Source organism: Schistocerca gregaria, chromosome 1 (genome assembly GCF_023897955.1).
Source record: "Schistocerca gregaria isolate iqSchGreg1 chromosome 1, iqSchGreg1.2, whole genome shotgun sequence".
Classification (NCBI taxonomy): Eukaryota; Metazoa; Arthropoda; class Insecta; order Orthoptera; family Acrididae; genus Schistocerca; species Schistocerca gregaria.
Genome location: NC_064920.1, coordinates 258,899,702 through 258,911,780, shown reverse-complemented (window position 1 = coordinate 258,911,780; position 12,079 = coordinate 258,899,702). Strand labels below are relative to the sequence as shown.

The 12,079-nt window shown below is 46.1% G+C and overlaps 1 protein-coding gene across 1 annotated transcript in view; it reads left to right on the top strand.

Annotated features, from left to right (window-relative positions):
• Positions 1-12,079, top strand: part of LOC126341660 (glutamate receptor ionotropic, delta-2-like) — a 161,706-nt gene that overhangs the window by 24,139 nt on the left and 125,488 nt on the right. The window contains exon 4 of the mRNA XM_050001793.1: positions 891-1,248. Within this exon, the coding sequence (XP_049857750.1) occupies positions 891-1,248 (358 nt within the window). The remainder of the gene's footprint in view (positions 1-890; positions 1,249-12,079) is intronic.

Here is a 12,079-nt window from a genome sequence, read left to right as displayed (position 1 = left end):
GGAACCACGCTACTGCTACGGTCGCGGGTTCGAATCCTACCTAGGGCATGGGTGTGTGTGATGTCCTTAGGTTAGTTAGGTTTCAGTAGTTCCAAGTTCTAGGGGACTGATGACCTTAGAAGTTAAGTCCCATAGTGCTCAGAGCCATTTGAACCATATCGCAGTTGACTGTTATTCATATGAACCTTCAGCTCAAAATGGTTCAAATGGCTCTGAGCACTATGGGACTCAACTGCTGTGGTCATCAGTCCCCTAGAACGTAGACCTACTTAAACCTAACTAACCTAAGGACATCACACACATCCATGCCCGAGGCAGGTTTTCGAACCTGTGACCGTAGCAGTCGCACGGTTCCGGACTGCGCGCCTAGAACCGCGAGACCACCGCGGCCGGCCCTTCAGCTCATATCCCGCCATTCTGTTGTCGAAATGAAAACAGCTCACTTCAGTCTTGGTGGGATTTGGTATTAGCCTCCATTTGGTGAAATACTCATGCATTTTGTTTAGGTCAGTTTTGAGGATGTTTTCAGTGTCTTCAAACTGCTTGCTTTGGATAGCTAGGGCCATATCATCAGCAAAGGTGAACTTCCTTGAGATGGTTTCAGGCAGGTGAGAGATGCAAAGATTAAAGAGGATTGGTGCTAAAACTGATCCTTGAGGCAGTCCATTTGTTCAGTTTCCTCTGTTTTCTTATGTCATTACCCTGTTACACCAGGAAGTATCTATCCGAAAGTACGTTGTTGATAAGTCTCAGTGTCATACGGCAGGGGATTACGTTTATCAGTTTGTGTAGAAGGCGTTCCTTCCATACAGCTGTTAGATCTACGAAAGCTACCGCAGTCTTTTTGTTTTGTTTTGGAAAACCTGCTAAAAAATGGGTGTGCTGCGCAGGGAGCGGCGGCTGAGCAGCCGCGCACTGCTGCTGCTGCTGCACGACGACCGTCTGCTGGCGCGGCCGCTGCTGGGCCTGTGGCGCAAGTTGGTGGACGTGGTGTTCCTGCGGCGCTACGGCGGCGCCCGGCGCGACACTTGGTTCGAGCTGTCGACGGTGCCGTTCCCGGCCAGGGCGCGTTTTCCGCTGGTGCTGCGTCGCCTCGACACGTGGAAGCGCGGCCGCCTGCACTCGGGCCGAGACCTGTTCCGCGACAAGGCTGCCAACCTCCGCGGGCAGCCGCTAGTCGCCGCCACCTTCGACAACGTCCCCGCCGCCCTGCGCTCCGACGCCGGCTTCACCGGCCTCGAAGTCGAGGTACGAGCTGCCGCTGTAGTCGGGTCGCGTCGTCAAGAAGGGTCGTCGAGCAGATGCGCAAAACTATACACCTATATCTCTGACGTCGATCTGTTGTACAATTTTAGAACATGTTTTTTGCTCGAGTATCATGTTTTTGGAAATCCAGAATCTACTCTGTAGGAGTCAACATGGATTCCGGAAACAGCGATCGTGTGAGACCCAACCCGCTTTAGTTGTTCGTGAGACCCAGAAAATATTAGATACAGGCTCCCAGGTAGATGCTATTTTCTTTGACTTCCGGAAGGCGTTCGATACAGTTCCGCACTGTCGCCTGATAAAAAAGTAAGAGCCTACGGAATATCAGACCAGCTGTGTGGCTGGTTTGAAGAGTTTTTAGCAAACAGAACACAGCATGTTGTTATCAATGGAGAGGCGTCTACAGACGTTAAAGTAACCTCTCGCCTGCCACAGGGGAGTGTTATGGGACCATTGCTTTTCGCAATACATATAAATGACCTAGTAGATAGTGTCGGAAGTTCCATGCGGCTTTTCGCGGATGATGCTGTAGTATACAGAGAAGTTTCAGCATTAGAAAATTGTAGCGAAATGCAGGAAGATCTGCAGCGGATAGGCACTTGGTGCAGGTAGTGGCAACTGACCCTTAACACAGACAAATGTAATGTTTTGCGAATACATAGAAAGAAGGATCCTTTATTGTATGATTATATGATAGCGGAACGAACACTGGTAGCAGTTACTTCTGTAAAATATCTGGGAGTATGCGTGCGGAACTATTTGAAGTGGAAAGATCATATAAAATTAATTATTGGTAAGGCGGGTACCAGGTTGAGATTCATTGGGAGAGTCCTTAGAAAATGTAGTCCATCAACAAAGGAGGTGGCTTACAAAACACTCGTTCGACCTATACTTGAGTATTGCTCATCAGTGTGGGATCCGTACCATATCTAAAGAAGAGCGGCGCGTTTCGTCACAGGGTTATTTGGTAACCGTGATAGCGTTACGCAGATGTTTAGCAAACCCAAGTGGGAGACCCTGCAATAGAGGCGCTCTGCATCGCGGTGTAGCTTGCTCGCCAGGTTTTGAGAGAGTGTGTTTCTGGATGAGGCGTCGAATATATTGCTTCCTCCTACTTATACTTCCCGAGGAGATCACGAGTGTAAAATTAGAGAGACTCGAGCGCGCACGGAGGCTTTCAGACAGTCGTTCTTCCCGCGAACCATACGCGACTGGAACAGAAAAGGGATGTAATGACAGTGGCACGTAAAGTGCCCTCCGCCACACATCGTTGGGCGGCTCGCGAAGTATAAATGTAGATGTAGATGTAGTGAAACGGCTAGCGAATGAGTGGTGGCACTTTCCCCGGGTCGAGAAGCGACATTTCAGTCCCCCTCCTAGATTCTGGGTACGGCATTTCCATTCATTACATTGTACCCCTTGTAACCGCTGAATGTCATTCAATACGATCACGGCGACACTCCTCGATCCACTTTAACACGCGTAGTGTCACTCGCCTTCATACATGGCAGTGGACGTTTGAAAATTCGTGACGCAAGCTCAATGGTCGTCACTTGATTTAATTGTATTTCCCGGCTGACTCTTAATTCAATTACTGCCACGGGGGTGAGGAGAAAGAACACATCCTGGTGGCACCAGCATTATGCGTATTTGGATGTTCGATTAATCTGAATGCAAAATTGTTAAGGCTTTCGCGGCCACTTGTTGACAAACTGTCAATTGGCTTCTGTCTCTTGTTCTTCGGCCGACGTTCATCTAATGATTTTTCTGACGTTTCGCCAGCACGAGTGGTTGGCATTGTCAAAGCTTCACCCTCCATTGCCGGTGGTGAACTGGAACCGAGCTCGCGGCCGCAGACTATAATGTACCTGGCGCGCCAACGTCCGAGGGTTTCTCCGCGGTCATTTCCGTACCGAAAACTAAGCGCAGATCTGTCGCAGCGTATCACTCGGAATACGAATCGATTAATCAAGGCGTCTTCTCTGTCGGCGGACATACAGAGAAACCTGCGCAACACAACACAGAAGCCCTACCTCCTCAGGTGTATGGATTACCCAAGATCCATAAGAACAACGTTCCACTGAGACCGATCGTTAGCCCTCCTGGTTTACCAACGTATAAACTGGCAAAACATTTGGCCTCTCTGCTCCAGCCACACGTGGGGAAGACCGACACATACATAAAAGACTCAGAACATTTCATTGAGAAGCTGAAGAAACTGAAACTTGCACCAAACGACATCCTGGTCAGCTTTGATGTTGTTTCGTTATTCACGAAAGTGCCACTCAGTGACACTCTGGAGCACATCGGTTCCATGTTCCCGCAAGACGTCAAAAAGCTCTTCCATGCATGTCTCGCCACGAGCTATTTCACGTGGAATGGCGATTTCTACGAGCAGCTGGAAGGCGTCGCCATGGGTAGTCCTCTGTCCAGTGGTGGCCAACTTCTTCATGGAACAATTCGAAGCACAGGCACTGGACTCGGCGACTTGGTGTGGTACAGGTACGTCGATGATACTTTCGTGGTGTGGATCCATGGCGAAGAACAGCTCGGTGACTTCCTAAGACACTTGAACAGCCTCCATGCCAACATAACATTTACCATGGAAGTAGAAAAGGACAAGAAACTGCCATTTCTAGATGTGCTGGTCACAAGGGACGGCGAAAACCTGGGACACAGTGTGTATCGAAAACCGATACCTGCACAAACTGTCAAACCACCACCTCCAGAAAAGAGGCATGATTAGTACGCTCGTAACGAGAGTAGGACGAATATGTGAGCCGCAACACTTCAAACGAGAAATGTAACACCTGGAAACTGTTCTGAGGAGCAATGGGCACTCCACAAATTACATTAGAAGTGTAACAGAGCCAAACACTCGGCGAAGTAAGGAACCAGAAAAAGAAATGTCGGGTACGGCCTTTCTGCCATACATTCCCAGAGTGACGGACAGAATCGGCCGTATATTGCGCAAACATGGCGTAAAGACGATTTTCAAACCGACAAGGAAGATCAAAGAGTGTCTTAGATCGGCGAAGGAGAAAAGAGACCCACTTGCAATGTCGGGAATATGCCATATACCATGCACATGCGGAAAAGTTTATGTCGGAATGACTGGACGATCAATTAACACCAGGATCAAAGAGCATAAGCGACATTGCAGGTTTGGGCAGGTGGAGAAATCGGCTGTGGCAGAGCATGCGCTGAATGAGACCGACCACGTAATAAAATTCGCCGTCACGGAGGTTCTGGCTGTAGAGAAGCACTATCACACGCGCTTGTTCAGAGAAGCTGTAGAAATGCAAAAAAACACGCGAACAGTTTCAACAAGAAAGAGGGAAGGCTTAAGGGAAACGGATCCTGGCTTCCCGTACTGCAGCGAACGTCCGTCGCAGGCAGCAAGAAGAGAACCGCACCGGAAATGCCCGCGGAGAAGCCCTCGGACGTTGGCGCGCCAGGTACATATAGTCTGCGGCCGCGAGCTCGGCTCCAGTTCACCACCGTCCACCGGCAATGGAGGGTGAAGCTTCGACAATGCCAGCCACTCGTGCTGGCGAAACGTCAGAAAAATCATTAGATAATCTGAATGGTTTGCAATATTCCAGCGATTCTATTCGAACTCTATCCTGATGTACCGACAAGGACCATTTTCGCAGATAAACATGCAAGTACGTAATGGATGTTCAGTTTCTCAATATAGTTCGTCGCACTCACACATTATACATCCGCTGTAAGAACAATTTCATGCATTTACATTTCTGGTGTCCCACAAAATTGGTTGGATAAATATTATGGCGATACGTTGCATACAACTTCCACAGATATTTGTTTATCATGTAGTCAAGTCTACGTAATGAAGCCAAAATCGTGGATAAAATTGAAATGTAGTTTCTTTATTAAAACTTCTCTTTTCACTAATTAAATATGAAATATGAATCGGGATTGGAGGTGATGATCCTATCCTTCTTTTTTAGTATATTAGGTCCCCGTTAATTAATATCTGGTAGCTAATAAGCGAACTATTTTTTATGCTCGCGCGTTGTTTGTATCAGTTACCCCCGCAACCGTCCAAGGATAAGATTCTATTAATGTTCCGCGCACACGCGTTTCACCATTTTATAAAATGCAGAATTACGTAAACTATACCTTTCCGTTCCGCACAACTTTCGTGGGTTTCACAACCATAATAGTTTCCCAAGAGCGTTTTTCCCAGCTAACACAAAGTTCGAATTATGTTGTCGGATTCATTTTCACTCCACCCGACAATAAGCGTCTCTGGTCACTTCGTCACACGTAATGTATTTTAAACGTGCTTGAAGAGTCTTTAAATAATCTCCTTAACGAATTTCGCAGTCGCGTACCACTTTTTCATCGACTAGCCCGATCGCGATGACTGAAGGTAGAGAGCTCAATAATGTGTTACATGTTCTTTCACATCTATTAAAAAATAAACAAGCCCCTATATCTTTCTGTCCCGCATGGTTTTTGCTTCTTTGCTTTTTATTACTTTTCATTATTTTGTTTCTTAGTAATACTGTGCAGTTATTAATGTTTCGTATTACTTTCCCCTTTTTTAAATTCTTCCCCGATTTTAATTAATATGATGCTAATTGACACGCCTGTCCCCAAAGTACCGTTACACCCTCATTCTCGACGAGTCTACAAAGCTGGAGGTTAAACACTACCGACTGCGACGAGAAATGCTGCAGTTTTAGCAATCACTACATACACAGTCCAGTCACATTAATTACACTACTGGCCATTAAAATTGCTTCACCAACAAGAAATGCAGATGATAAATTGGTATTCATTGGACAAATATATTATACTGGAACTGACATGTGATTACATTTTCACTCAATTTCGGTCCATAGATCCTGAGAAATCATTACCCAGAACAACCACCTCTGGCCGTAATAACGGCCTTGATACGCCTGGGCATTGGATCAAACAGAGCTTGGATGACGTGTACAGGTACAGCTGCCCATGCAGCTACAACACAATACCACAGGTCATCAATAGTAAAGAAAATGACTGTGTTGAAAATAAAAAAAGAAAACTGACGAACGGAACTCGATCCAGCGGCTTGAACGCCAACCACTATTTTTTTAAAAAAAACAATTGTTCTATATTTGTCGTAGAATTTGTTCAGGGCGGACGTCCGATGACACACGTTCAGTTTGTTCGTTGACCAGTTCGCTCTGTTCTTTTATTAGCAAGGGTAGCTAACGCCGAACACGCTTTTTTTACCTTTTTTTCCTTTCTTAAAAACAACCATATATGTACATAAGCACAAAAACAAAATATTGAAGTGCTGGAACTGATTCAACACGAATTGTATCCTACAATAGACTGAAGAATGCATTTCAATATAGTGCCATTTGTAAGATTACAAAATAGAACATAATAGTAAACTGACAACAGCCTCTTCAGTCCAGACAGAGACATAGAACCGAAACGCAAACATATATATAATTGATTGTCTTAACTGGAATGACAGTTCTGTCATTTGATTCATAACCGTCCAAAACTCAGTCATTTGGAGCACACAAACGGATAACAAGAGATGCACAGGAACATAAATTAATGAAAACGTCATAATGAAGTTAGTAACACCATTGAGAAGTCGGGAGTAGTCCTAGGAACTGGTATAACCCCTTATTCGTTGTGTATTTTGTTCGCTACATAGTCTTGCATGTGTTTTATGTCCTTACCGGCATCGAGAATTACCCTACGCCTTGTTTTTCAAAAATTATGTCTAACATGTTAGCAAACATCTTCCTGAAATTTGGATAACGTTTCATCTTCCAGCGTGCCGTCCTCATGTAAGCCTCGAAACTAATGAGATTATCTTCACTGTTGTGGATGATGATATATGTCACAAACTGTCCTAACATCCACATCACGGTGTTGTTCTTGGTGGCGGGAAAATGGTTCGCGTCCGGCCAGAGCAGGATGTCTGTGCAGTGGCTGGCTGGGCTGCTGCGGGTAATCAGGCCCAGCCTCTGCTGCACCCATTTCCAGTTAATGAGATGACCGCCACAAGTGAAGCGATGGCGTAAGGTGTCGACCAGACCACAGCGGACGCATTTATCACTGTCACTTAAACCGATTCTATGCAACCTTTCATTAGTGGGTATAACATCGTTTACCACTTTATACCATGTGGACGCCACTTCAGCAGTGTGGACAGTTAAACTTATGTTGTCCCAAACTGACTTCCAATGAACACTCGGGTATTTAAGTTCAATCGGATTCCGGACTATTGGAGATGTCCATCTTTTTAATAACTGGTGCGTCGTCGGTAAATCCAGTGTGAAATAATGTCCATCAATATAGCTTACTTCAAGAAAAAACTGCTTGACATGTCGTAATTTGTAATGTATTTTACCTACATCAATGGGTGGATGCATATCGGTGGGTTGTAAGGTTCGGAAGAGCCAACTGGTTACGCTGAGAGGTTCCTTGTCCAACAAATGGGTGATTCGTTTAATATATAACGCAGTACACTTTCGGTTAATGTAGGGCTTGTTTAGTCCGCCGGAATGTCTGGAAGACGTCAGCGTGGTGTATTTCACTTTGAATAGATGCCCTTACAGATAAATTTATTAGAGTTTCATCACGTGTTTGGCCTTCATCTTGGGGACTGGAAATAGTTGGGCCATATAGAACGCTTTACTGAATATATAACTGCTGAGGAGTCGTATGCGTTGGAGAATGTTAACGCACAGCCAATTGTTTTCATAGATAGCACCTTGCATTTTATTGGTGACCTGCTTCCATTTTTTTGCATTCATTTTTAGCGGGTATTTGTCTATAATCATCCCAAGAGTGGTGTGGGTTTCGACACGCTTCGCCCAAGGTATATTTACTGCGTCGAATCCTCGAATGTTGACAAAGGTGCATTTACCGGCGTTGATTTTAGCACCGGAAGCACAACAGTACTCGTCTACCGCGGTCTTGAGGGTTGATACGTCTCCGTCGTTGCGCAATAACACTCCGATGTCGTCGGCGTAAGCACGAACCACGAACGACGTCCCGGCAATCGAAAGGCCTGCAAGTTTGTCATGAATAGAGCGTAAGAGCGGCTCGAGCGACAAAACAAATAACGTCATGGAGAGAGGGCTCCCCTGCGGCATTCCTCTTTGGACCTCGATGGGTTGAGTAAGCTGTCCATTTACACTGATTCTGGTTGTAATGCCCGTGACGAAATGTTGCACGACATTTATAACCCGTTGCTCGGAACCACAACGCTGCAGTAGCTGTAGGAGGTACTCGTGGCGGACGCGATCAAAGGCTTTGCAAAAGTCGATAAACAGCAATGCGATATTCACGTTAGTGACTGACGCTATGGCTATTACATCTCTATATTCCGAAAGGGGCGTCATAATAGTGCGACCAGGGATGCATGATTGGTGGTTGTGAATCACTTGCTTCATTAACGGAGACAATCTGCTGTTGAGTGCTCTGGCGAAGGTTTTGTAGTCAAAATTGAGTAAAGTTATAGGTCGGAAGTTATCTAAGGTTTTTCGGTGTTTGCTTTTTGGTATCAATACAATTCGGCCTTCCTTCATTTCGGGCGGCACGTCACTCCCTCGCATCACTTCATTGAGAACATCTCTAAATGCGTGTCCGATTATGGGCCAGAAGCGCACATAAAATTCCCGTGGCAAACCATCAGGGCCAGGGGATTTATTCAATGGCGAGCCAGAAATCAGTTCAAGGAGCAAAATCGTGTACGACCGCCGAGTTGTCCGCAGGCGTGACTACGGAGGGCAGAGCACTCACGATATCGCCGCCGTCATCACCATATGTATCGCATTGCGAGTACAGATCCGTGAAGTACCGGTAAACTGCAGTAAGAATATCACTCTGTCGGGTCAAACGGAGTCCATCATCTGTGTCCAGCTCCCCGATAGAAGCTCGCTTGCTATGGGCACGATGTTTTATAAGGTGATACAGCGATGCAAGTTCGTCCTCTTGAAGCGACTTTGCTTTAGATCTGATCTTCAGTCCTTCAAGCTGCGTTCGCTTTATGCCTATAAGCTTCGCCTTTATTTGTTTGATGGTCGTCAGCTGTGTGTTGGTTGGTGTCGTAGTCGCATACAACTCTCTCAGAACTGTTTGGTAAAAATCAATCGTGCGTTTGACATCTTGCGCCCGTTGCCAACTGTAGTTTCTTAAGGATAATCGCATTTTCCGTTTGACCACAGCATTCCACCAGGCTATCTTGCTCAGATATCTGCAGCATTGCTTGAGACAATCCGCCCATGTCGTGGAGATGACATCTTGTAGCAAGGCATCGGCGAGAATAGAAACATTTAGGCTTCACGGAATCATATGCCATTTAGTATGCTGTTTGGCCAGATTTATCGTGACACAGAGGACGCAGTGTTCGGAGAAGATAGCTGGAATGACATCGGCGTCCAGAACATGTTGGCAAATGTTCTCAGAGATGTACAAACGGTCTAGACGGCTACATACGGTGGTGGTCAGGAACGTGTACTTTACCAGGGTAGGAAATTTTAGTTCCAACGCATCCTTCAGCTGCAGGTGACGCACCAGATCATGTACTTCCCTACAGTAATTAAAGTTTGGCGATTGGTCTTTCCTGTGGATCACACAGTTGAAATCACCACTAATTATCAACTGGGTTGGGTTGCGACGTAGCAAGTATATAATCCCTTGTTTAAAGAAGTTAGCTGTTTCTGATTTTAAGGTCGTTCCTGATGGAGCATAGATATTAACGAGGGTGACGTCAAAAATTTGGCAAGCTATGCCTCTACCGGAGTCCAACATTTCGATATTGCTCACTGGGATTCCGTCTCGTTATAGAATGGCCGTACCTGTACCCCCCGTCCGCCACGGTGTTTACGATTGTTGCAAATCCTGATACATGAAAACGTAAGATTATCACTTCCTGTAACAGAACTATATCAGCTTCGGACTCATAGATAAACTGCCGTAGCATTGCTAATTTTCCAGCCACGGAGTCCTTTGGTTTAACTTTATTTTGCCGTCGCAAAGTCGTCCGAAGTGTCATTGAAGACGACGGAGTCGGCGAGTCATGGCTGTAAGCAGTATGTGAAAAGTCCTTGCTTCGGAACGGGTGACGGCAAGTCCGAAGATGCGGCTTCAGTAGGTTCACTGCGTTTGTTTGGAGCCGCACTGGCTGTTTGTATACAGCTGTCCGGGTCCTCGTGTTGTTTGGAAGCAGTTTCGAGGCGGCGGCTGTTTATGTTATGCTCTACACCGCGTGCTTCATCCGCCGTGTTTACGAGTTGCAGTTGACTGACTGCCGCCTCTTGTGTGTTGGCCACCTGCGGCGAGTCGGCAAGCGGCATCGGAACGGATTGCTGTAAACACTCGGCTGCACTCGAATTGACAGTTTCTGCGTCGGGCGGTTGAATGGGAATTTTGCAGGTCGTAACTGAGCCATCCGACACATGCGTGTCCTGTGTGGAGGCCCGTGGCTCCGCGTCATCGGTTTGATTTTTTACAACCTGGTCGCCGGAACCACTACCGTCACTTATAATACGTCGTCGTTTGTTACCGACAGATAATGCAATACCGGTGGCTAAGGGGTGACTGGCCACGGGTTTTTGAGGCAAGGGTGGGAAGGTGCTGTTACCGAGATCGTTGTCCTCTGACACAGATGCACTCCGTTGGGAGTCAGTCACAGAAGGCGTCTGATTTTAGTTAGGACATCAGGCAATGTTAATATCTGTCGTTGTTGCAGATTGTTTCGAAGTACGACAACTCGCCGTGGGCAATCCTCTCGTAAATGGCCACCCGTGTTACAGATAAAACAAGTGCCTACTTGCCCCTCGTAAATGACCCAAACCATAATATAGGATGGGATATTGACTTTAACGGCCATGTCAACTGAACGAACCCCGCTATAACATTGGCGTTTGTGATGGCTCGACCATTCTTCGTTTCTAATCTGATCTCTGTATTTGGCGAGGAAATCTCTAAGAAAACAATTCTCAACCTCAGGTGGCAAATTGAACACTCGCACTTTTTTATACTCAATGTCAGCGTTAGTTATTGAAACTGTAGTCACCGACTGATCAAGATGTTGGAACTCTGCTTTCCCACCAGTATTCACCAAAATTTTCTCCAGTTGTATCTGGTCTAAAAATTTCACAAAGAAACAGTATTCCGCCATGTCATAATATGCTGTGTGGACCTGATCGGATGTGATGCCAATAATATCTACTATCCAGTCATGGATTTCTAGAGAACTCGGTTGCACATTCCTGGAAGATTTCTCAAATGCAAAACACAGGGTATTCTTATGAGGTACACTGGGAGCCATAACTGCACTTTATGAGCGGTCGGGACCGCTGTGAGTGAATTAAGTAGCTTGTGTACGACGGTAGTGAAGAAGCACTGAGAATATCACAGATCACAATCCAAGAATTATTATAAACACGGCTTGCGAGGCTGCGACTACGCGGAAGTACCGACACGTCCGGTCGCTGTCGCGTCCCAAGCGGAACTAACCGTGGCGGCACGGCTGCAGCCGCTTCATGGTCAAAATGGCCACGCATATTTGACGACCGAAATTATCTTGCGATTTTGTCAATAACGTTTGAGAAGTACACGCTACACATTTTGTTGTCCTCATGGAGTACTACGAGTGTGCAAAGTTTGCAATAAATCTGCGTTCCAAACGTCATGGCCTCCCCTTGTAAGTGTAAACTTATTGTTGTGATTTATCTTCTCTTCAGTTGTGTGAACCAGTTCATCAGTAACCACAGACAGGCGTACGATTCGTATTCATCACTTGATCACGTCCTTCAATGAA